This window comes from Myxocyprinus asiaticus, chromosome 37 (genome assembly GCF_019703515.2).
Source record: "Myxocyprinus asiaticus isolate MX2 ecotype Aquarium Trade chromosome 37, UBuf_Myxa_2, whole genome shotgun sequence".
Lineage (NCBI taxonomy): Eukaryota > Metazoa > Chordata > Actinopteri > Cypriniformes > Catostomidae > Myxocyprinus > Myxocyprinus asiaticus.
In genome coordinates, this window is record NC_059380.1 from 15,476,383 (window position 1) to 15,502,036 (window position 25,654).

The 25,654-nt window shown below is 38.1% G+C and overlaps 1 protein-coding gene across 1 annotated transcript in view; it reads right to left on the bottom strand.

Moving 5' to 3' along the window:
* The window catches only part of LOC127428061 (inactive N-acetylated-alpha-linked acidic dipeptidase-like protein 2), a 475,761-nt gene that overhangs the window by 259,199 nt on the left and 190,908 nt on the right, over positions 1–25,654 (bottom strand). The window contains exons 3-4 of the mRNA XM_051676110.1: positions 9,282–9,537; positions 1,522–1,641 (exon numbers count right to left, since the gene is read on the bottom strand). Of these exons, the coding sequence (XP_051532070.1) occupies positions 1,522–1,641; positions 9,282–9,537 (376 nt within the window). The remainder of the gene's footprint in view (positions 1–1,521; positions 1,642–9,281; positions 9,538–25,654) is intronic.

Consider the following 25,654-nt stretch of genomic DNA (forward strand, 5'->3'; position numbering starts at 1 on the left):
TCTACTAATTGCTTATGAATTTATACTAATCACAATATACATTTAGCTTTTAAACCTAAGATCACGTGATACTATATTATATATAATATATATATATATATATATATATATATATATATATATATATATATATATATATATATATATATATATTTTTTTTTTTTTTCATTAATCCAGACAATGACAATTTTACCAAACAAAGACAACATGAGTGTTAAAAACATATACAATAACAGTTCATCGGTGCCACTGAGTTTGCACATGCATGTTCAAACAATCATTACGTCACCAAAATCCACTCCAGCGCATGTGTGTTACAACATCCAGTACATATTGGATCTAATCCAGCACATCATCATGCTACAGGCTGCAGTGAGGACCTCTTGGGAGTCATTCACCAATGGACATTGGCTGTCCTCTATTGGACATTTCTGGTACTGCGTCTGATCTAGTTCCACTCAGAACTGGGTTAGACATAGACATGGCTTTGATTTTCTAGTATTTTTACATTTTAGTTGATATTTTTATTATATTTTCTTTGATTATTTATCCCTTCAGAATTTTAATTCTGCACTGTCTTGACATTATTCTAATAAGAATTGAAGCAATTTAGGTAAAGTTAAGATGGATATTTCAAAGTCTGTTAAACATGCCACACTTCCTTCTGCCAGTTGGTGGCGCTACGACCGTAACCCACAATAGCCATATCAATGTGATCAGCCCACAAGGCTATACATTTGGCAAAAATTTTTATGTAAATCACAAGATGCACGCAGAACATATCAGACACTTCCTTTTTCCCATTTTTTTGACATTACGTTATCGTGTTGCCATGGCAACACCGTTATATATTTATCAAAAATCCGTTCACAATTTAGCATCATCAATGTATTGGCATGATGTCGCCCACATTTGGTACCTGTAACATGAAATCCCTAGGAGGAGTATTTCAAATTTGTGAGCATGCGTTTTTCAAACACTGACTTCCTTTTGGGCGGAGCTTATGACTGTCAGCATGAAACTTATCAGGCTTGATGTGATCTATATTTGTACAAAGTTTGGTGACTGTATCTCAAAAGGGATGTGCTACAATGCACTACAGAGCGCCCCCCTGCACTTTCAGTGCTAATAATCCTTAGAAGAACAATAGTGTCTTCACACTTTCAGTACTTAAGCCCTAATAATAATAATAATAATAATAATAATCCTTAGAAGAACAATATGGTCTCTGCACTTTCAGTGCTTGGGCCCTAATAATAATAATCCTTAGAAGAACAAAAGGGTCTCCACACTTTCAGTGCTTGGGCCCTAATAATAATTACAATAATTTTCTTACTCAGTTTGTATATCTAAATTGTCATTAGAAAAGTAGTTTCCTTTTTTTACCCGATAGTCATAGGACTAAAAATAAACCTTTTATATATATATATATATATATATATATATATATATATATATATATATATATATATATATATATACATACATACACACACACACACACACACACACATATTATACCTTGTATAGTAAAGGTGCTTGTCCAAGCTTCAGTAGTGCTATTTTGCTGGTGACATTTGTACTAGTTTGGACACGTCTCAAATCCTCTTGGCTTCCATACTGAACATCCACCACTTCTGCCTTGAAAAAAAACCAAAAAAAAAATAAAACAGAGATTATACAACATTACATTTGAAAATTGTACAGTGTAGTGACAGACTGACCCCTCTCTCAGCCTGGTGTGAAGAATAACAAACCTCTGATTTGTAACTATTTGTAACTTGTTGTGACATTCATTACAGATAGCATTGCAAGACTGAAACAAAGTAAACATCTCAGGATGTGTATAACGGGAGACAAGTACATAGAGTATGATAGTCAGCATACAATAAATCATGCACAAATGCAGCATTGGTGTCAGTGCACTGAAAGAATTCAAGGCAGATGGCAGCTGAGGGCCGAGATATCCCTTTGGCATTGAGTTTATACTTTTAAACCAGAATTCAATTCAAGTTAGAGTTCAAGTAAAGCAGATACGTCCATATGGTGAGGGCTGATGAGGTGGAGTCAAATGAAATACTATTTAAGTCCTGGAGACACAACGTAGGAATGCATTACAGTACCTGAGCTCAATTCATTTTTCATTGGGCATGGGGGATACAAAACATGATTCTGAGCAGGGGTGTACATCTCGTTGGTATTGAGAAACTACGAGACCATTGAAAGTGAGATTTATCAATAATGTCTGCATTTGCATTATAAAAGTGTTATGTCTAACCCAAAAGAACAGACAGAAAATAGGGAATGAATGAGATTTGTACAGAGACTGTCATTAAGGTAATGATATTAATGAGGGCATGCATTTCGGAGCACACATCGCTGCTCTAGACGAATGTTGGCTCCTTTCACGAGTCATCTCACCCCCTGAGGCTTGGACCAGCTAGAGGAAAATAACAATTGTTTTCACATCAACGAGATAGAGGAGCGGAAAGAAATATCCACCCTTTAATTAAACATTGTTTTGAGGAGAATGTTAAATACCACCCCAATCATACAGTGTCATTAGAGGCCAGCCAGAGAGAGTGGCGGCATGCCCTCTATGAATAAAAACTATGCTCTTCAATCCTCAATACATTTTTAATTTTACATTCCAAAACTAAGAGGCAGTAAAGCATTATTACAGTGAGGAACTATTGAAATTTCAAAGGAATATTAAATGTCCTTCTGTCCATCTAATCACACTTTTTGTAAATATCCATGTAAGATTACATTTCTAAATATTAACACACTAGATTTGATCTTTGTCAGGGTGTTGCAGAAACATTTCATCACTGTTTCAGTTTACACTTTTATATAACACAATCAATGTTAAATGAATACAAATCACCCCTCTGAACTGCAGAAAGTATAAAATGAAACAGTGCTCACAACCACAGCATTTAATGAAGTGTATAAAACCAAAGCAGAGAGGAGGCCCTGTTTCTCTCCAAACTCCATCACACAGCGGCTATGGGATCAAATCCCCCAAAAGTCCCATGTAGGGGAGAGCAGGGATAATTGAAACACTTTCTCTCTCTCTCTCTCTCTCTCTCTCTCTCTCTCTCTCTCTCTCTCTCTCTCTCTCTGAGAATGTTGAGCATAGCATTTGTCACCTTTGATAGAGAGATAACAATTTAAAATGATGTATGATTTGATTAATTGTAAATATTTAAAATAAAACAAATCAAAAATTAAATTTTTTTTAATTTTTATTTTAAAAATAACTGTGTTGACTGTTACTGACACTGTCTGTTGTTCGAGTAGGTATGAGAATTGAATTATGCGATCACAAATCTAATAAGGCCATGATGAGTGCATTGTGCATTATGTTATTACCAATGTTATATTAATTACATTTATATGCGATACATTTTCCGTGCTCTCTACTGCTCTAAAACAATTGCCAAATGAGTTTGAATGAATAATATAAAATGTTGTTAAGCAAAAAATGCTTAGTGTTTCTCTAAAATAAACGAAGAGCAGAGACAAACATTCTTAAACCAAAATAAAAAGTAATGAAACTTTAAGTCTCACTACCTGATCTCTCTTTCTTCTATAAGAGAAATTAAAGGCAGTAATTGCTCAGTGCCTGCACCTGATCATCATATAGTGTGGAGAGAAGAGCTAGGATGCACAGAGGATTTAACTCATCAAAACTAATTACCCTTGAGAACCCCTCAAACTCATTACTGACCAGAGAGGTAATGCCTCCACAGAAATACCACAAGCTATCAAATTACTTACAGTTTTCAGTGTTTGTCATGATCGTTAATTGTTTATTCTTTAAATGATTAGGCCATTTCAGTCAGAGAAAAATGATGAGGACAAAGTGACACTGAAGAATTCTGTGGAGAACTCCTGCAGCAATGATTAGAAATTGCTTGACTAAACCAACATTGGATTTCCTTTTTTTTTTCCTGAACTTTAGTAATAACACAGGGCAGTTTGTTCAGTTCTATTTGTCATACTAATGACAATTTTTAGGATCTTTGATTTACAATTATCCATTTACACTTGGTTGAGGCTGCACTTGATTTTACACTATGTGTACTTTCAGTATACTTAGTGTACGTACCCAAGAAAGTACTGAGTAACATTAGGTAACTACATGTACTTAAGGTAGGGTTGGGGTTTAGGGTTAGTACCTAGTAATGACTATAGTTTATATTCATATTAGCTATACAATGCTTAAAAGTTTATGTATTGTGTATGTATTAGTTTTTAATAAGTGTAATTATGAAGTATGAACTAGTTCCATAGTAGCTTAATGAAAGGAACATTAATGACACCTATTAATTTAAATACATTTTAAAGTTACTAGTTCTTAGTTGTGTACACCATGCCAGCAAGAAACTTATCCTGATATACATTTTGTAAGTTTATGTGGGAGACTATAATTACAACAGCTTTTTTTTTATTTTATTTGTTTTTTTAAATTTTTTTTTTTTATATGGAATATTCATTACACATTTTACGTATGTACTGTATTTAAATAAATCCTTCATAAATTCACAGTATGCCCACCACTGGGCCTTCGGTATGTGGAGCAACACGGGACCATACCTTAACAGAACAGAGTGCCACATGGTACACTAGAAACTGCGGATCAGATAAATGCATGTGAAGTTTTTGCTAGCTAGCTTGCTATTTTTCCCAACTGTGATGGAGCTAAACAAAATATAAAAATGTTGGATTTAAATAAGCCAGAGATTAAAGACCCACCACCATCTCTAAAATCTGATGTTTGGGAGCATTATGGTTTTGCAGTAAACTACAGTAATACTGGGCAATGAGTAGTGAACAGGATGAAGATTGTGTGTCGGCTCTGTTTCACTGAAGTCGGTATGTCTCAGGAAGCACACCTAACACAGGACCGCCCCCCCCAACTGCATAGTTGTATCTTTTAAGCCCAGAGGTAGTAGTGCACTCATGTGCTCACTGAATGATGCTCAATTGTCTGAAGTGTATACAGAATGATTGGACCATTCTGTGATTGTTTTGCTACTACTTTTCTATCTATGTGGTAGTAAAACTGAATAAAGTCTGAATAAAATAAATCGTTTATTTTATGATACTTCAATGCAGTGGTAATTTAGTATTCAATTTAACATCACATCAGGAGTCTAATATTTGGACATTTGGTTTAATAGTAAAATAAAATATTCAGAAATTATAGATTCTAATAGCTTATTTTAATGTTGGCCGCAAAGTGGACCCTGTAACACAGTTCAATGGAAAGGAGGAGGCGAGAACCGGCTTAATAATATAAATGATAATTTAATGATAAACTTAACCAAAAAGACAAACACACACACACACACAGGTGTCGGACAGCTGTCCGTAACTCTCTGTCGCACTGCTGTCTCCGGTCGGCCTTATCCCTCTCGGGCTTAATCAGCCTAATTAGGAGCCGGGTGTGCGGAATCACGACCCGGCCCCGCCCTCCGGCCTGCCACGACCCGTTTACTTGTTGTATTCTGAAAACATTATTAACCCGTTTACACGCTCATGGGTCATGATGTGAGCCTTGTCAATGGTTTGTTTGGCATCCCATTCAGCACACAACAGAATAAAACAGGCTGCATGACACTGATAAATGATTACTGCCAGAGTAACATTTGCATACAGGTGTTAGGGACTTCAGCATTTTACAAATAACACAAAGAACAAACATATTCCTCTCTCACTTGGTTTTGCTCACGTGTCCCCTCCATGTGCGAATGATGTGAAGATCTATTGGGATTTTACTAAAGTTCATCACTGAAAAGGTTTTCTTGCAGACTTGGCACTAACCAGCACACTCAGCCTCAGGAATAGACATGGAGTGGCTGCATCACACTTTTCTTTTAGCATAATATTGCTCTATTGAGCGCTAAGTATTTTATTTTATTTTTTCGAAGAGGAGAGAGAAAATGCGCACACTCGCATACATGGTTGTCAGATTGCATAAATTAAGTATGACATAAGGCAAAATATTTCCTATTTGTGCATGTATAAATCTCTGATTGGGGTGTTGCATCTATTATCTGGCAACCCTGAGCATATTAAAAGCTTGCGGATGCACGATAGGTCCCAAAGCCAGATAAATGAAAGATCTAATAAAAAACGTTCATGATAAATCGACCCGTGGGCAGTAGTTTGCCCTGGTCTGCAATTGAGGGTGCTCTAAGTTTCGTTTGAGGGTGCTTAGCATGAAAGCGTCCTAATCATAGTCTCTTTTAAAAGAAGACACTTTTTGGTGAAGTGAAAACAAGCAGCAATATAACTTAAATTAAAACTAAACTAAAAAATTTATTGAAGCGTAAGTTTATTTTAAAGAAAATATACTGCACTTAACTTGCAATAAACTTAAATAAAACAAGCAAAAACATCCCACAGTGTCCGTGCCAGTTAATAGGTTCTAAATAAGCTATTTCAAAGTAATAAATAAACATCAGTGGCTGACATAAACAGTCATTAACTTGTGATTCTTACCATAATATTGCTCTTTTTTTCTGCTCCTCTTCTTTGTGCCGCTTCCTGGCTTGTGCACCTGATAATTTGGTTCTTTTTTTCACTCATTTTGTCCACATATGCTAAGGATCCGATTATAATATAATCGCGTAGAGCTAGTGCTCAATATGTGGGTAGAGGGGCGCACAGTCCTCACGAGAGGGTGCACTTCTGAAAATAAATAAATAAACTCATGCGGCACCTCTCTGTTATTTTGCGCCCTAGGCAACCGCCTATGTCGACTATGCCACGGGCCGGCCCTGATCTAACATGATGACTCATTTGCGGCGACTTGATCAACATGTCTCTTGAGCTTACGGAAGCAAAGCATAAACAGCCTGTGCAAGTTAGTCTCGCCATGGCATTCAAGCAGCCTCTTGCTGCAAGCTCAGACAGAGCTAAAGCGATAACGAACGCCATAGGAGTATTTACTGCTGCAGATATGCAACCATACTCAGTTGTCGAGAACACAGGATTTAAGCATCTGCTTAACCTGCCCCATTATAGAGTTCCTACAAGAACGCATTTCAGCAATTCTGTAATGCCCACTCTATATAAACAAGCATGCACTTGTCCAGCAGGGGACATTGTCAATGCTAACAGATCCACTCTCTCCTCTAATAATGTGGATATTCTGATTTTAATGAAAAAAAAGAAAAAAACATTTGAAAATTGAGTGATAAGAACAAGTGGTGAGCTGAAAGGCAAAAGACACAGAAATCGTACGTACCGAACCGTGAATTTTGTGTACCGTTGCAGCCCTAAATGATATAGTACATACATATAGAACAGTACTGTAAAATAAAGTGCTATTATGTTTTCGGATAAGTATACTGAACATGAAGAAGGCACATATTAGGAGATCAAAGTTTTTAATGTCCAAGTGATTTTGTAAAGTCAACAGCAAGTCTGCTCCCTAAATGCAGATTACACAGTCTGCTAAGGGCACCAATTCCCTAGTGGGGCACATTTTACCCTAGAGTGGCACCAAAATGTCCACTAGTTGCACTTTCTCGCACATTATACAGTATACAAGGACCAGACAGCAATTGCAGAACACTCTCCCTGTCGACGGTCACCTCGCAGACCCCACTCGAGTTCACACGTGCCCATACGTTCAACAATACATTTGTCAGATTACAGAAGCAAAATTTATATATATCTATATATATCTATATATCTATATATATATATATATATATATATATATATATATATATATATATATATATTATGTTGACTTTAAGGCTGCAAAGCTTTATATAAATTATTGCAGTAACATAATATATAAGTATTATTAATAACTGAATGTGACTCCAAATAACCTTTTCATCATTGAATGTTATTCAGAACTTAAAAAAATAAACCTTTAATTTGCTGCTTCTTTCATAATATTCAATTTACTGTCTCATTGTGGTAAATGTTGGGTTATATAACTATACGAATGAGACAAATTATAAAAATGAATCTATTCAATGGCACAGTTTGTTAAATTGTTCTGACCACAGAAAATCTTCCTTTAACATTTATGGACTATACGGTCTATGAATATGTGTCAGCTGTAACTTACAGTAAGTTAATTTATGAATTCAGTGGGAGAGATGGTAAATTTTAAAGCCAAGCTGTGGAACTGGGAGTTGGTATAATTACAAAATGTGAAAAGCCCAATGACCCCTGAGCTGCTCAGAATAGTTGGAGGACTCAGGAACGATTCAGCATGAGATCCCTGGTCATTTTATCCATCAAGCCAGTCCTATTTGTTTTTCCATGCTGATTTCTAGACATTGCAAATTCTGTTTAATTTACATCAGAGCCTTGAGTGTGCAGCATTATGATGGATGACTTTGACCCCCCTTGTGGATGACAACATCAAAGACCGACTGTTACTAACTCCAAGTGCAACTTTTTTTACTGCAGCTTATCCCTGTTAGATACTGTGAGACTGTCTTGAAAGGGATAATGGTAATGCATCTTCCTTTGACATTTCCTTCTCCTTTCAGAGATAGAAAGCATAACCTCTAAAATTAGCTGGTTAATATATCTCACATGTGTGTGAAATGGGTTCAGTCTTGCATAATGGATTTGTTTTAACCTTCTGATGGGAGGAAGTGTTTAGGGCTGTTGAAGTGAGTTGTGTGAGTGTGGGTTTAAATGAAATTTCCAACATAAATTTAGCTACAGCTGCCAACAACGGTTGTTGTTGGGTTTATTGTGCAGTACAGTTAACAATAAACAACCATTAAAGTATACTGAATTATAAATTATACAATAGTTGAACATTTTATTTGATTGGACAAGTGGCATTCCAAGACTGCTGATATTTCCTATAACAGCACAGGAATGTTTCACTGTTTATGTCACTCTTCTGTTCTGTGTATATGTATACAATGCCATATACATATACACAGACCAGCAGAGTGACACAAACAGTGAAACATTCCTATGCTGTTATAAGAAATATCAGCACTATTGCAACGCCATACTGGCTGATAGTCCGTGCATTGCTTAGTGACATGCAAAAGTTCATCCCAAAAGCTTTGGCCTTTTTTGGAACATTTTTTATTAGCGGAACAACAATAAATAAATAACTGTTCATATTGTGTCTTAAATGGAAGTTACTCTTCCATTATTAACTTCTTGTTTAAATGTAGAACTGTATAGAAGCAATATCACACACACAGTCATTCTTGTTTTCATTACAACAGCACTGTTGCTTGTGTAGCATTGGTAAAAATTACAATTTAACTTACCTCTAGATTTCCCATAGCTGAGTAGGCTGCAAAGGCAAATGGTTCAGTTGTGGATGGTTGGTCACACCTTGCTCCGCTGGGCAGATAACACTGGTTACTGATCTTATCAACGATTGTGCTGTGGGTGGGTCCTGGATAGCTCAGAAGAGCCGTGTGATTGGTCACCTGGACATCTTTTAATCCAAGCTCCTCCCACCGCTGAGCAATGTACCTCACCTTGGATTCCTCACCAAGATCAGACAAGCTGTCAAAGTCCCTGTGTTGAGGCAAAGACATAACAGTAAGGAAACATCAATAAATGTGTCCAGTATTTTGAAAAGCCTCCCAACACAATATGCTGACGAGACAGCACTTAAAGCCTTGATGAATATGTGCAAGTATAATTATCATTAGCGTAATTAGTACATTGTTGACTTTAGGTTAACATTTGTTTTCCTCAAAGGTATTTACATGGTCTATTGATGTGAAGCTGCAGCAAAAATCTTGGGACGGAAATGAAGAGAAGGCCTCCATAATTCTTATTCTGGACAAGCGTCAGTTAATGTAACTGATGAATATGGCAGTGCAGGGAATCAATTGTCTCTTAAACAAACGGATGCACTATTAAAAAATGATTGCCGGGAGAGAAAGTAAATTAGCAACAGACGGTTGAACATGAGAGAGAAATTAAACGCTGCTAAGGTGCTCTGGCAGCTTGGCTTCGCACATTTCTTACCCATCACGGCACATGGAAGGCACAAAGAGAAACACATTGTTATCTTGTAACTTTCAAACTTTGAGAACTTTCAAACCCATCAGCATGCTGAAGCAGTGATTTTATAAGCGAAGAACAGCAGGCCTGCCCATTCTTTCAATCTTCAAAACAAAATTAATTAAAGTGTAAAAGAAAGCTAAGACCATCCAGAGATTATAAATCTTTTAACTGTATCCTCTACCCACAGTTTTAGTTTTGGTAGAACAACAATAATAACTAGAAAAAAGGAATGTTGGCTAGACAAAGCCTTGTATGAAAATGTAAAACAGTTTTGTGAGTTACATTTAAAAATGTTGGTCTTGGGTTTAGGATTTTTGAAAAATTTGTACAATACCATTATGCTGGCTTTGTCAAGAACAATAATGAAATCCTGCCATTTTTGTACTGCCTCGTTAAAAAAAAAAATATAATAAATATATATATATATATATATATATATATATATATATATATATATATATATATATATATGAAATTAAATGAAATTAAGTGAAGATCAATGTCTGGGGCTGCTTTAAACTGATCACACTCTGCAACAGTGGGTTAAAAGTTAATCTACTAAAATCAGTGTGCTTCCCAATATACTATCACTGGCCCCCCATTGGCTAAAGCTGGAAGTGTTGTTGAAAGTATGGGGACATGTGAGCTCCAGTTTGCTGGTGAATGTCCACAAAGTGGCGCCAAAGGCGAGTTGTATTTTTAGTTGTATATAATGTACCCTACCCTCTAACCCAAACCCCAACCCTAAACCTAAGCATCACTGGAGTAGAACTTTTATTTCAGAGGAAAATGCACCCTTTGAATCACATTTACCACTGTTTATGTGAACACAATCACTTCCTGGTTCCCACAGAAATAGAACCTGTTTCACGGAGGTTGCAAGTAGGAATTTATCAGTAGCACAAGTGGGAAATATGCTCATGCTTGAATTGATGCAAAAATGTCTGCTGGGGGATGGTGCTTATCAGTAGTTTGGCTGAATGGGGTTGATTTCTGGGTAAATTAACTTTTGAAAGCAACATGTCGATTTCCAGTGCAATCATGTTGTCCACTTTAAGCTAACAGCCATTTTTAACATACTACAAATCTTCTATATAAGTTTCTGAGGATGTCAAAGGTGTATTATATCTAATAGTCATTTAAGCAGTATGTAACATTTCAATTTTGTATTGCTTGGAATTTATTTTATTACTGAGCGTTATTTGTCTTGTATAATTGCTTTAAACAATGTTTATTTAGTTAAATTAGTATTACTTTTGGTGTGGTATGCAATTAGTATCGAAGTTTCACTGGTTTTGGTATCGACTACTGAAATTCTGGTATTGTAAAAAAAGCCTAATAAATTCTAGTTTTGTATTGTGCTGCTTTCTTGCATAGTACTGAATTTAACCTGGGTATGAGCATACACGAGAACAATGAATAGTTCTCACTATCAAATACTTGATGAATGGGCAAATTTCATCTGCACAAGGAAAACAAAAGATTTTAAAGATTCTAGCTTCTCAAGCACAAGACCCATTCAGTAATTCATGAGAGCGAACAAGTGGTGCAGCCCCACATTCAATGACCTGACAGAGTGTGTCCAATCCCTCATGGCTGTGCATGGGTGCATGGGTAATCTAATTAAAAGCGTGCTCTGCATGAGTGGAGAGGATGATTCCTAACCTCTCTCAGGTAATGCTTCTCCAACTTCCACCTCCACTGCTGCTGACACAAAACTTGAATAGTAACCCCAGATCTTATTTATGGAGGAACCATTTCCTGAAACTATTGTGTGACCGATTTAAGAGCAATCTATTCATAAATTAATTACAAAGAAATATCACTTTTTGGTGAATTAGAGGGTGTCTAGACATCTCCTCTGTTGGCACATCTAGGATTTGGAATGAAAGAATAACTTCTTAGACCATTAACACATATTTATAACACTTTATAATCACTTTCATCAGCTAGTCACAAACAATTAACAGTTGCATTAAATTCAAACTGTCAAATTGCTTTAAGGTTTAAGAATTTCAAGGAATTAATTATGAATATGAAGAATTAGGGATATATGGAATAAAAAAGAAAAGAAAAATACAAATACAAATAAAAGAAAATTGAAAGTATAATACTTCAGCAGACTGGTAAAATATACAAATTAAGCCAAATTAAAGATTAACAATAAAACAATTATAATTAAATACCAGTACTTTTTATTACAACCAATGCTTCAACTCAAATAACACCAATTATCATAGCAATGCCAGATATATCTATATAGAAAGTCCAAACAACTGAGCAGAATAACCATGCACTGGCACATGGTAGAAATGTGCACATTCAGCACCACATACATGGACAGTGCATACATGTCTTGATTAAAATGAACATCACTAATATTAAGCTCACGCAAAACCTTAAAGTTTTTAAAGTGTAGTAAATTCAGTAGGGTTCATGTATGGATTTCCAGCTTTTTTTAGAGTAATCTGTGCCACCATGTGGAATTTATTGAGCTCTTTATGTTGCTGCAATAGAAAGTTAACAGAAATTGGTACAGTTGACAATGGACAAACTGTAAGGTGTAGTATGACTTTAAGTGGGTGCTTAGTAATGTGAATGCTGTTTTGGAGCAATCTTTGCCACCATTTAAAAATCTATTGAAATTTGGAGGTGAGAGTGATGTGACTAGAGATGTTACATGTCCTGTAAATTTCACATAAGGCTTGTCAAGTCATTACAAATAAATTTAATCTACATTCAAAAACTACTGACACTAAATGTTGTTACATTAAAAGTCAAAATACTTTAATTATTACAACATGCAGGCGTGCGACAGAATCATCCACTTCCAGCACCCCGCACAATGACAGCGACTGTGTTGTAAAGACACAGACATGTTTTTATAAAAAATTTACATCTCTAACATTTAGCTATGGTGAAACTTTTAGCATACTATATGCCGTTGGGTATAAGTAATAAATTCCAGCATTTTTTTAAACTATCTGTTCCACCATGTAAAATCTATTGAGCTCAGTATGTTACCACATTACAAAGTCAAGTGAATTCAGTAGATATGACAATGCCCAAAATATGATATCTAATGTGTCCCTAAGCGTGTTTTTGATAGTGTTAATGCTGTTGTGGGGCAATGTGTGCAACCAATGAAATAGTATTGAAACTTAGATGTGCTGGATCTGCACAGACATCTCTTTATAAATAGGCACAGCACCAAAATTCAGCTGAGATGGAAGCAAGTAGTGTGTTCAGTAATGTTCACATACTGTAAGTGAATCCAACTTATTCTGGAACCATCTGTTCCACCATGTAAAATCTATGGAGCTCTATATGTTGCTACATTACAAAGTCAACACAACTCAGTAGATATGACAATACCCAAACTATGAGGTTTAGTATATCTTTTAGAGGGTGCTTTATATTGTCAAAGTTGTTTAAGGACAATCTGTGCAACCACTAAAAAGGTATTGAAATTGTAAGATGAGACTGTAGCACATCCTTTAGTTTGCATAAAAGTTTTTACAAATTGTTTTTAAGCAGTTAATTTATCCACTCAAAACCTATTGAAACTGGTGTGTTATTTCATCCAGAAGTAAAAATAATCAATAAAAAAAATGAGCAAATTTATCATGCACTGGCACATGGCAGAAATGTGTACATTCAGCACCATGTACGTGGACAGTAAATATTCACACTGATCAGCAACACATTAAAACCACCTGTCTAATATCGTGTAGGCCAAAACAGCACCAACCCGCATCTCAGAATAGCATTCTGAGATGCTATTCTTCTCACCAAAATTGTACAGAGTTATCTGAGTTACTGTAGACTTTGTCAGTTCGAACCAGTCTGGCTATTCTCTGCTGACCTCTCTCAGCAACAAGGTCCACAGAACTGCCCCTCACTGGATGTTTTTTTTTCTTTAGCACCATTCGGTGTAAATCCTAGAGACTGTTGTGTGTGAAAATCCCAGGAGATCAGCAGTTACAGAAATACTCAAACCAGCCCATCTGGCACCAACAATCATGCCATGGTCCAAATCACTGAGCAGTGGCGGATATAGGCATGGGCGACATGGGCAGTTGCACGAGGGGGCGGTAAACAATGTCCTGAATGTTTTCTAGTGTGCATCACATGAATTTGGACAATCATTCAGATGTGGTTTTCATTTGCTCAATAATGACTGACAAGGACAAACATACGCAGAGCAAAAGTAAAATGTACATCAAGAGATTTGTTTTTTAAATGTATCTATTTTATTTATTTTTTGTTTAAAGATGTTCTATGACTTGTTTTGGAACCTTAACAGACCAAGTCAAGCAGAGATGTTCAGCTCAGAAGCCAGGGCAGGTTGACGTAAAATATAATCTGTAATATGTAGACGGTCCCTTAGAGATTGTTGCACACCAATTGGTCGATTATAAGAGGCTTGCAGCAACTATTGGCCAAATTCCTGCCTGTCAATCTCTCGGCGAACGCGCAAAGTGCTGTTGTGTTCGGCATCAAACAGTTGCTTGACAGCAGCAGCAAATGACAGCTGAGTGGAAACAATGCCCAAACGAAAGTGCAAATTTACAGAAGATTTGTACAAAAAATTCCCATTCTTTCATCCAGGTCAAGATCCATGGGAAGCAGAATGTATGACATGTAAAGCTGGCACTTATGTGTCAGTTGCTAATAAAAGTGCAAGTGATTTAGAAGCACACATTAGCTCTGCGAAGCATAAAGGGTCAGCAAAAGGTGAAAGTTCATCAGGTAAATTAATGGACTACTTTTGCGTCCAGGTAAAATTGTTATCACATTGCTTCATTTTCCATGGCCATTCAAAATAATAGTAATAGTAAATGAAGGTACACTCATGGCATCAAATATTTTATTTAGTACATGGACATTCAAAAGAATGTTGGAAATTGTTTTTTATTTATATATATTTATGTTATGCTAATAGAGTGTCTTTTTCACTGTATTAAAGTTTGCATTCATAGTAACACTGTTTTGAACCCTGTTATTCCACCCCACCCAGCGACAAAAAAGGTGTCCTCTTTTTGGAAAACCAGAATATGGTCACCCTATGTTAACCTGTCTACACTTTTATATGTAGACTTGACAGTTTACTTGGTACACCTAGATAAAAAAAAAATAATAAAAGAAAAACAACTTAACCTCAGCAAGGTTATAATGTTAACATTTATTGCAGGGCTGTTGTATTAGACTACATTAGATTTATAATAAACTGGCAAGTACAGGTTTGACAGTTAATAATATTGAAACGGATTAGCCTACATTCCACATACATACCTGCCGTTTGTCTTCTTGATACTCAGACATCAACAGGTTGATACTAAGTCTGACAGGTTTTGTACAGTTAGGTGCACAAACATCACTATACATTAATGCAAGAAGTACCTGTACCTCATCTGTGTCACGTACATCATTAGTCATTAACCAGGACAGACTTCAACACAAACAGGACATTTCATGTCTATGATACAGTAATGATATAGGCTACTGTAACTTTTTGACTCAGAATCTGGGAAGACAGGTGTGCTCTTATACTGCCTATCAAGCAATGAAAGAAATAGAAACCTTCTCAAGCATAAGCAAGTACCTGACCAAACAGGTCAGAAGTTAGAGGGAAATTTAATCCTGGTAGACTTCAACCATTCATATCAAACAATATATTTAGAATACAGTTGAATAAATATTAAAAAGTAAAAACGTGGGGGCCTGGGTAGCTCAGTGAGTGAAGACGCTGACTACCACCACTGGGGTGACGAGTTCAAATTCCAGGGCGTGCTGAGTGACTCCAGCCAGGTCTCCCAAGCAACCAAATTGGCCTGGTTGCTAGGGAGTGTAGAGTCACATGGGATAACCTCCTCGTGGTTGGCATAATGTGGTTTGCTCTTGGTGGGGCACGTAGTGAGTTGTGCATGGATGCTACAGAGAATAACGTGAAGCCTCCACACGTGCTATGTCTCCACGGTAATGTGCTCAATTGATAATCTCAGACGTGGAGGCAACTGAGATTCGTCCTCTGCCACCCAGATTGAGGCAAGTCACTATGCCACCATGAGGACTTAGACAGTGCATTGGTAATTGGGCATTCCAAATTGGGGAGAAAAAAAGGGGCGAAAAAAAAAAGTAACAATGCATAAATAAGCAATAAATACACAATAAATATAACAAAAATTAATACACAATGTTGAAAAATTCTAAAAAAAGAGGTTTCTTTTTCTTTTTTTCTTTTTTAACAGGACCAAAGTCCCTTATAAAAGTATGCAAAAATGAATGAGCATGTGGCTATCCTCGCCATGATCTTTTCTGGAGAATTTCGCCTGCCGGTGAAAAGGCTCTCATTAGCCTCCCCAGTCAATGAGGGCCCGGGTTTCCGCAATTATCCCTTGATAAAAATATTGCTTAAATGGTAGTTTTAATGCACAATAATAGCCATTATACCAAGTTTGTACAATAGGGAATAAAGACAAGCAAACAATTTAATCAAAAGCACAAAGGCAGTGCTCTAGTACAATGTTAAATTTAAATAAAAATATAAAGTTATGAACCTTAACTTTGTCCTCAGCCAAACCGATTTGCCCGGGAACAAATAATAGATTTAGACTCTGAGATCAAAGATTGCCCATTAGATATACCCAAAACGAATTATATCACATGCTTAACCATGACATATTTCAAAAAGACTTGCCGAAATAAGGCTCTTCTCGGCGGGGTACATGAGCGCTGACCGCCTGGTCATCTTGATAGATTTGCTGTTTAAGTCAAAGGTCTGGCTACGCGAGACTAATGTGATTCTAACTTCTGACTCTTTGCAATTCCGACAGTAGAAAAACTATTTATGATTTATTTTGTTAATAGTAAATGGCTGAATAAATGTACTGGAAAGAAAATAACTACTTATATGTAACATCACTTTGTCCTGAACAATAATGAGTAATAAGAATAACTCAGTGCACTCATGATTGTTAAAGAGTGGTGTGCTGTTATAGCAACCATGGCAAATTCTGTTTCCCTTTGTCCTACAAAGGCCATCTCATTTAAATTAGGATTGTTTAAAGGAGGATGCTTGGCATACTACAGCCTTCAAAAGACACATCCTAGCTAGCATAAAGCCAGTTGAAATGAACCTTGTGGGCCTCATTATTTGACATACAAATCACAATAATGGTGACAACCAAAAACAACATTAATTATAAGATGAGCTCTGAATAATAACTAAATGACAAATAACTGCAAGTTACAACAAATACAATAACAGTAGCGTAAATAAAATCAGAAAACAGTAAAGCTATGAGCAGTACATAATCATTTGCATAATTTATTCATACCACAAAGCATTTCTGGGAGATGAAGCGCAGCTTGCCTGAATAATGCTCACGCTTGATAAATAAGTCAAGTCAAAAATATTAATTCGTGGCTATTCGAGTCTTTGAGGCTTACTTTGTTTAAAGGATAGCACAAACAGCACTTGTCAAAGCATAGGGCTTTTCACTTTTTCTTTTCCAAGAATAATCTGGGGAAGGAATTAAAACACTGCAGATATAAAGATGCAACAAACTCACAGAGAGTGAAAATATGAGTAATTAATCTGCAAAATATCTGCAAAGATCTACACTTTAAAAGGTATGTTTATTTATTTTTACATATATTTATATTTGTATATTTATATGTATACATATTCTGGCCAAATTTGTTTTCACTGATTTTTTAAAATAAACATTTATACATAGATATGTGAGTAATTAACATGACATTTTAAGCATTGTCATCAGTGGCCTGCTGTGTGATACTTTCTTCATCTAACTATTGTAAACTATTTTAAATACATACATATATATATATATATTATATTATTATTATACTTGTTTCCACAACCTCATATTAATCAAGACAATAGTTTATTTGGACTTCTAGAAAAAAGTTGAAAGGTAATTAAGATCTTTATGATGACTTGTCACAACACCTAAAATACACATTTGTACTTTCATGTACATTTTAACCTAACATCTGTATGTTTGGAAAAATGTTTTCTGACATGTTATTTGTCTGATCTATAAAGTACTTATTTTTAGTGCTTTCTCTAAAAAATCCACTCATTACATTTACAATGGTTTTATTTGTTTTAAAGTTATGACAATTTTTGCAATGGTGGGGCCCATTGTCATGACTAGCAGTCAATAGAAATGTATTTTTTTCAACACAAAAATTTGAAATTGAGCTGGAAAATCTAATCTATGAGCATCTGTGATTTTAATCTGTGTTATGGTGTGTTGTGGGCCGGGTTTGATGGGCCGCTCTGGGCCAGAAAGGGAGTCAAAGCGCACGTCTTCACCTCAGGGGAGGGGAAAGGCGCTAAGCGCATGCGGTACACCCGGCCAGCTGTCCCGGAACTTACCTGCTCATACCTGACAATACACGGGACGAGACCAATCTTGATGCCGGACGCTCGCTAGAATGCGTTTTTGCATCAGCATCTTGAACGCGAGTCTGTGCAAAGCCCGGTTCAGTACTCGCAGGTCCAATATTGGCCGTAATATTGGCCGCAACCCACCGCCTTTCTTCGGTACGATGAAGTAGGGGCTGTAAAACCCTTTCTTCATCTCGGCCGGAGGGACAGGCTCTATCGCACCCTTCCGCAGAAGGGTAGCGATCTCCGCACGCAGGGTAGCGGCGTTCTTATCCTTCTCCGAAGCGGACACCATTGAACCTGGGCGGGCGCCTGGTGAACTGAATCACTTAGCCGAGTCGGACAGTCCTGATCAACCACTGCGACGGGTTGGGGAGCGCGAGCCACGCCCCCAAGCTCCAAGCGAGGGGGACCAAGGGGACAATCGTATCGGACGAACCAGCGAGTGGGGCCTCGCAATGGGCGGAGCCTGAGGTGCCACGTCATGGGGGATGGAGCCCCAACTTCGTGGCCGTGCTGAGTCTAGGAACGTCGAAGCACTTACCTGGCTCCGGATACCCACCATAGGCCCGGTCAGGGAGGGGGGAGGAGGAAAGTCGTCCCCGCAGTCCGTCAGACCTGGCCTGGTGTGGGCGTGTTTGTGCCACAGCGGGGGGGCCGCCCCTGGAACGCCATACCTGCCATAAAGGAACGGTGGCCAGTGGTCGTTATAATGACGGCCGTGAGCACCGGATATCTGGGCAGTGAAAAGGTGCCCACCACGACCTCGTGAGCTCCACATGCACCTCCGGGAAGAAAAGGACCAGGGCGGAGAGTGGCCGTGAGCAGTGCTCCAGGACCGGGGCGGAGCGCGGCTTTGAGTGCCGCTCCGGGCCCAGGAACCAATCGTCAGGCTGCGAGGGTTCGGGGGGGTGGAGGGTTCCACTCCAGCCCGACACACACAGCAGCCCGGGAAAGCATGGCTGCCAGCTGCATGTCAGGCTGCGACTGGGCGACCGCACCCGAAGGTGGGAGCCCAGTAGAGTCCTCAGCATCAGACTGGATAGCCCGCTCTCCCATGCTGCAATCGAGAGCTCATCCACTTCGCGAGCGCCAAAACGAGATTGCGAACTCACCCTGAGAGGAGCCAGCAGTCTCATCTCAGCAGGGCAAACGAGCATACTGGGGAATTGGAGGTCCGTGGGGAGTTACCCGGTGGAGTGGCTCCCATTGGGGTCCCCAAATCGCCCCAGTGCTAACCGACATGGCCTCAAACTTGTAGGTAGAAGGACGGAGACAGGGAGCCACTGGAGTGGTCTTTCCTTCTAACGAAGGAGAAACCGCGACCGCAACGTTGCCATGGTCACGCTCTCGCAGTGAGAACATGACCTGTCCACGAACGCTGTCTCTGCGTGGGCAGCGCCCAAGCACGTAAGACCGCGATTGTGGCCATCGGAAGCAGAGAGGTAACGACCGCAACCGGGAAATACACACAAATGGAGAGGCATCTTTAAAAAGACGCTCTCCATTAATGCCACTCTTTTAGAAGGGAAAATATACTCTTTCAGTAGGAAGAATATACTCTTTTAGCTGCTGAAGCACCCAGGGGCGTTCTCTTCACTTAACCAGTGCAAGAGGGGGAAAAGCTGCTGTAATGTGCCGTAAATCCAACAGCTTTTCGAGATAAATGGATTGGTAGAGTAATTCTGCTCTCTGAACACAACTGCTCGGCTCCGAAGAGAAAATCTGAATGAGTGGTTTCGAGCCAGCTCCTTTTATACCCGTATGTTCGGGAGAGTGGCATGCAAATTCCACTCGCCAATTCCCATTAGCCTTTTTTCAAAATCAGAGGTGTTTGGGGCTCCCAAGAGTGACCCCTAGTGTCACTACATCGACACAACGTCAAGTGAGTGACAGATAGGGAAATTATAATAATAACACTAGTCAGCCTTGTACAATACAACAAAACTTTTTAACACTTTATGGTCTGTAACTTAGATTTTATAATTTAAAAACGGTATACAAAATTATTTAAATTTCAGTCTGGGCTACAGTCATGTCTTACAACCCTAATTAAGCAACCCAAAATAATAATAATTATAACAATAATAATAATACACTTCCTAAGATGTGTAAGTAGAAAGGGTATAATCAGTTGAGTTTAATTGATGTATATTCATTTGAATTTATTTATTAATGTATAAATTCCTCCCCCTGACCGATGGTGAAATGATCAGGGTCATGGTCATGTAAACATCTTAAACGGTTTAAATTTATTGTAGTAAAGTTATAAATGGTTTAAGCAAAAAAACATACAACACATGCCATGCATTTCCTCAGTTTTGTGTTGCATGTAAACACTATTGCATTCTTACCGACTTAAGCAAAGTGTGCAAGTGTTTTACGCATGTTTGTTCACATTTTGACATTACAAGCAGAGAATAATCTGATGATTTTAAGTATAATGTAAAAGCAGTTTTCTTGCATTGCCAAATTTTTTGAATAAGCTGATTATTGGTAGTGTTCAGCATATTGGTGTGCATGTAAATACGCTTTGTGATTTTTAATGCTATTAATGAGCTATTATAAAGTGTAATTCTGCATCTTAAATATATTCACAAATGACTTCACATTCAACATCTTTGAAATGTAACAAAACTCTGAATTTTGATCAACACTTAAAGAAATCTTTATTAAAGATAGGAAAATATTTGACATAGTATGAAAATGTGTTCAGAAATACCAAACTTTAATCAGTGTTAACACAAAACTAACCAATTTTACCATAAATCTATATTTACAGCTTCCATTTCTCCCATCAAACCAAATCAAATTGTGAAATATATAAATTAAGTTTTGTGTCAACTCTATTGACAGATCTTAAAATGAGGAAAATAAAGAAAAATGAATTACACGATACTCTTTAAATTGAGCCCTGTTAAATCTGGCTATTTGTAACTAAAATAGCAATGGAAAGTTGCCTGGATTCATTATGGGATGGGTTTCATTTTGAACATTCAGTTGTGTAGCATGCACTCACAGTGCAACTTGCTTGGCTTTAGAAGTACAGGTGAAACAAATCAGTCCAGAGAATGCATAATGTGTGGTGACCTACATTAGCTCATTACTCAGTTCCTCAATTGTGTCAATACTGTGCCACTAAGGTCAAACCAGTGTACTCTGGGCCCATTTATATTCAAGATGTATCATCCACATCTACTGTCTTTCCATTGACCAATCACAGCAGAGATCAGAGTGTTGAAGTAAATCACTGTGTGGAAGCTACTGGATACAGCTTGACCACATTCAACCCCTTGTCAAGCAATGCTCGTGGAGTGTGTTGCTCTCAGCAGCATGACCTGATGATTAATGCTTCTTCTTGCATCTGGAGAAAAGATCAGCTACTCTCTTGCACAAGCTCAGCTCACTTGCTAGAAACAAGAGGAGCCTGCAAACCCTCCCAATAGCAGAACCTTAACTCAGCACCATCTGTTACTGGGACTAATATAGACATCAGGAGAGGAGCCCAGCACTGCTGTCAAGCAGTAAAAATCCACTATTTTCACACAGGAAGCCTGTCAACAAAGCAACCAGATGAAGCTTTATCTTTCCAAGGTTCAAAGCAATTATCCTATCATGCTGAACTTACTGATGTCAAACTTCTGCATGCACTGTAATTCCCATTGTTAGAAATATGCCTCTGAATAGTGCTTTTGTGGAAGCAATTCTACATCTTTATGTTGAGCAAATATTGAAAGGACGAAGCCCTAGTCTCCTTCTTTGACATTTGAGGCCTTTAATTAAATACGGTTGAGTGCAGATGATTGACAGCTGATGTATCTTGTCTAAGAGTGCAAGTGGCCACCTGGTTTTCCTGCTGTGCTTCACAGAGGCTGCCTGGGTGGCTATTGAACTCTGGTGATGCTATTATAGGTGATAATACTGGCGGTAGTGTGTTCCACACCACATAAAAGCGCTTGGCTTTTTTGTCCCCCGGGGCCCTTGAAAGGGCCATAGTGTGTTTGAGCAGACAAAGAAAAAGATAGGAAGCCTTCATTCCATAGAAAAATGTCTGACCCTTCTGTCCTTCTTAGCCACATTTCCAAAGCAGTGATCTTCTTCAGTATGTTCAGAAAAATATCCAGATCAATATGATTAGCTTTTTATTTCCCAGAGCAACTCCTCTATTCGCTCCTCTATTTAATTTGCATATAAATTACCAAGTCATCAATGAAGCTTTAAAGTATTTCTGTTTCATATGTACAGGTACAAATCCTAAATATCAGCCTGACATCAATACAGCCCATGATTATTGTAAAAATGTGTTTGCATATTCTGCAATGTTAATGTAAAAATGTGAATTATCAGTTTCCGGCTACATTCCAAAAGAGAAACAGTTCCAAAAAACAAATACAAAATACAAAAAATAATGTACTAAAGAAATTGCCACTGTTTTCGATGCTGTCTGATGCCAATTATTTTGCATGGCTGGGGATATTCAGTATGTGTAGAATGAAAACAGAACAGATAATAATGAAAAGAAAGATGCAGAAATATGGTTTGAATGTTTCATAAAGCAGATGGAAAGCACAAAATTACAATACTATAGATATGCTTATATTTCATCTATAAAGTCGTTCACAAATGTATTCTCATCAATGACTCTTAAAGGGGTCAGGACACGTCTCTTTTTATTATTTTTATATTGTGATGAGGAGAAGGGTGGGGCCGGGCCGTGACTATGCATGCCCTGCCCCCAATCAGGCTAATCAGCCGAGGAGAGGGATAAAGGCAGCCGGGTGCGACAGTTCGAGAGAGAGAGAGAGCAACATGCAGCTGCCGTGTGTGCATTTGTGTTTGTGTCTTATTGTTTAAATTAAATATTTCTTTGACTGTTCAGCTGGTTCCCGCCTCCTCCTTGCCCATCCTTTATATTGTTAAATTGGTTCCCAAACCTGGGAAGGAGGAGGGATGTGCTGTCGTGTAGTCCTCGCCACTGCTGTCCGCCCAAAGGAGCAGCTGCGGCCATCCGCCGGGGGATGGAGGAGTCGCTGCCGACTGCCTGGATGTGTTGGAACAGCCGCCATCCGCAAGGGGAGAAGGGGCTCGCTGCCGGCCGCCTGGAGCGGTGGAGACGCTGCCAGGGGCGGAGGGGCTCCCTACCAGCTGCCAGAACGTGGAGGGGCGTTCCATCTGCCAGGGGTCAGAGGACCCGCTCCTGTCCGCTCGGGGAGGAGTGGTCGAGGTCCAGGCGATGGCGTATATTGGAACCAGGATGGTGTATATTTCTCTCTCTCTCTCTCTCTCTCTCTCTCTCTCTCTCTCTCTCTCTCTCTCTCTCTCTCTCTCTCTCTCTCTCACTGTCGCTCCGCCTCACCCTTTCCCTTTCCTCTATTTTTTTCTCTACTTTCTTCCCACCCCTTGTCCCCCTCCCCAGTTCTAGAGACGCGGTTTGTGTCTTTTTGTTTAAATTAAATATTACTTTGACTGTTCAGTCAGTTCACACCTCCTCCTTGCCCATTCTTTATATTGTTACATATATGTTCTTTGATGTTCACTTAAAATATTAGTAAAGTAAAAACAAAACAAAAAACAGTCATCTATTTGTAAAACAGGATCATTTTCCATCCTCATTCTGACCCTATGTCAGAAACGCTCGGTTTTGATGCTGTTTCTCCTTTAAGACTTGACAGTAAACGTCAACTGTTATGATTGGCTCCCTGCTCTTCACTGACCTGCTCTTTCCTTGCCATCTCACTGCTCACCAAAACTGGGCGGGGCTACGGAAGTGATAAGGTAAAGTAAGCATTAATGTGTTGTTATGGAGGTAGTCAGATGCCACAGTCTGGAGTGAGTAGACAACGGGTGCTTCTCAAACGGAAGGCCGCAGCCTAGTTAGGCTGTGTCCTTCCTAGTCCAGTCCTTCTGAGGCTGTATGCTAGACTCCTTCTCAGCACTCAGTACTAGAATGAGACGGTCTAGTGAGTGCACATGTCAAACCATATGCTTAAAACCATGTGATATTTTACTTTGTTTAGAAAACCCATATACTTCAGAAAATGAGAACTATGTCCTCAATCTCTAAATTTGTTTTAGCAAAATTTGTTCTTCACAAAGCTAGAGTCACTCAACAAAGCCTTTATATAATACATTTTGCAACACTGATCTTAGAATTTATATTTGAATCCTTTCAATAATGAAAAAATGGAACCCTAGACTTGTAAAATCTATAAAACTTTTAAAGCTTTTCAAATTCATGTAATTGCCCTTTTATTAATTTTATTTATTTATTTTTGTGGTGCTTTGTATCTTCAAATTTGTTTTATTGCCTAAACTACTTGATTTTTTTTTCTACATATTGTCATTGCTGCAAATGTAAACAAAAAAACTTGATGAGAGAAAAAAGTAAGCTGTTTCAGAAAGATTTAAATAATTTGGGACATGTGCAAAGGATTGTGGGTGATTGAAGGCCATATAGGATATACCCGATGCATCCTCCAAAATATGGCAAACGAACGCTGTGAAATGAGGCTGCCTTCCAAGGGTCCTCAGAATTGAGAAGGTCTTCGACAATGTTTGTTGACGTGGCAGCCGAGATATCCAACCTAACTAGGCTGCAGCCTTCCGAATGGGAAGCACCCTTCAAGTCATTTTGGCAGCTTGGTTTCAACACATCAAACATAGTTCTGAAACTAACAGTAAGTTTTTATAGTACAATGAACTCAATTGAATTCCTCATGTCATGACCCCTTTAAAGACAACATGAATCAGTTGACAAAATATAGTTTTCTATCCAGTGCTGATGTATTTCCTATTAAAACTGTAAAATAAGGCAGGGCATATCGAAGGACTCATTCCTTGCTATTGCTAGTCAGAAGTAAGTGGTATTAGGAGAAAGGAGACTTACTCATTCTACAAAACATTTTATTTGATGAAAAGTTTGTAAGTTAGATGTGTTATAAATTTGTGTTCCATTTTCACTAAAGAAAAAGACTGTAAATATGTGTATATGTGCTAAAAGAAAATTGTCAACTAGCATTTAGATGACCTCAAAGCTAACAGGCATGGACTAAAAGCCACAAAACTCCAAATATGATTTCATGGGATCTTCACACATGAAGTGTGTTTTCATCTAAAATATCAAAAACAACATGTGATGCCTAAACAACCCCAATGGCAAGCAGAAGACTTCAAAAATAAACAGTAGCTGACTTATACACA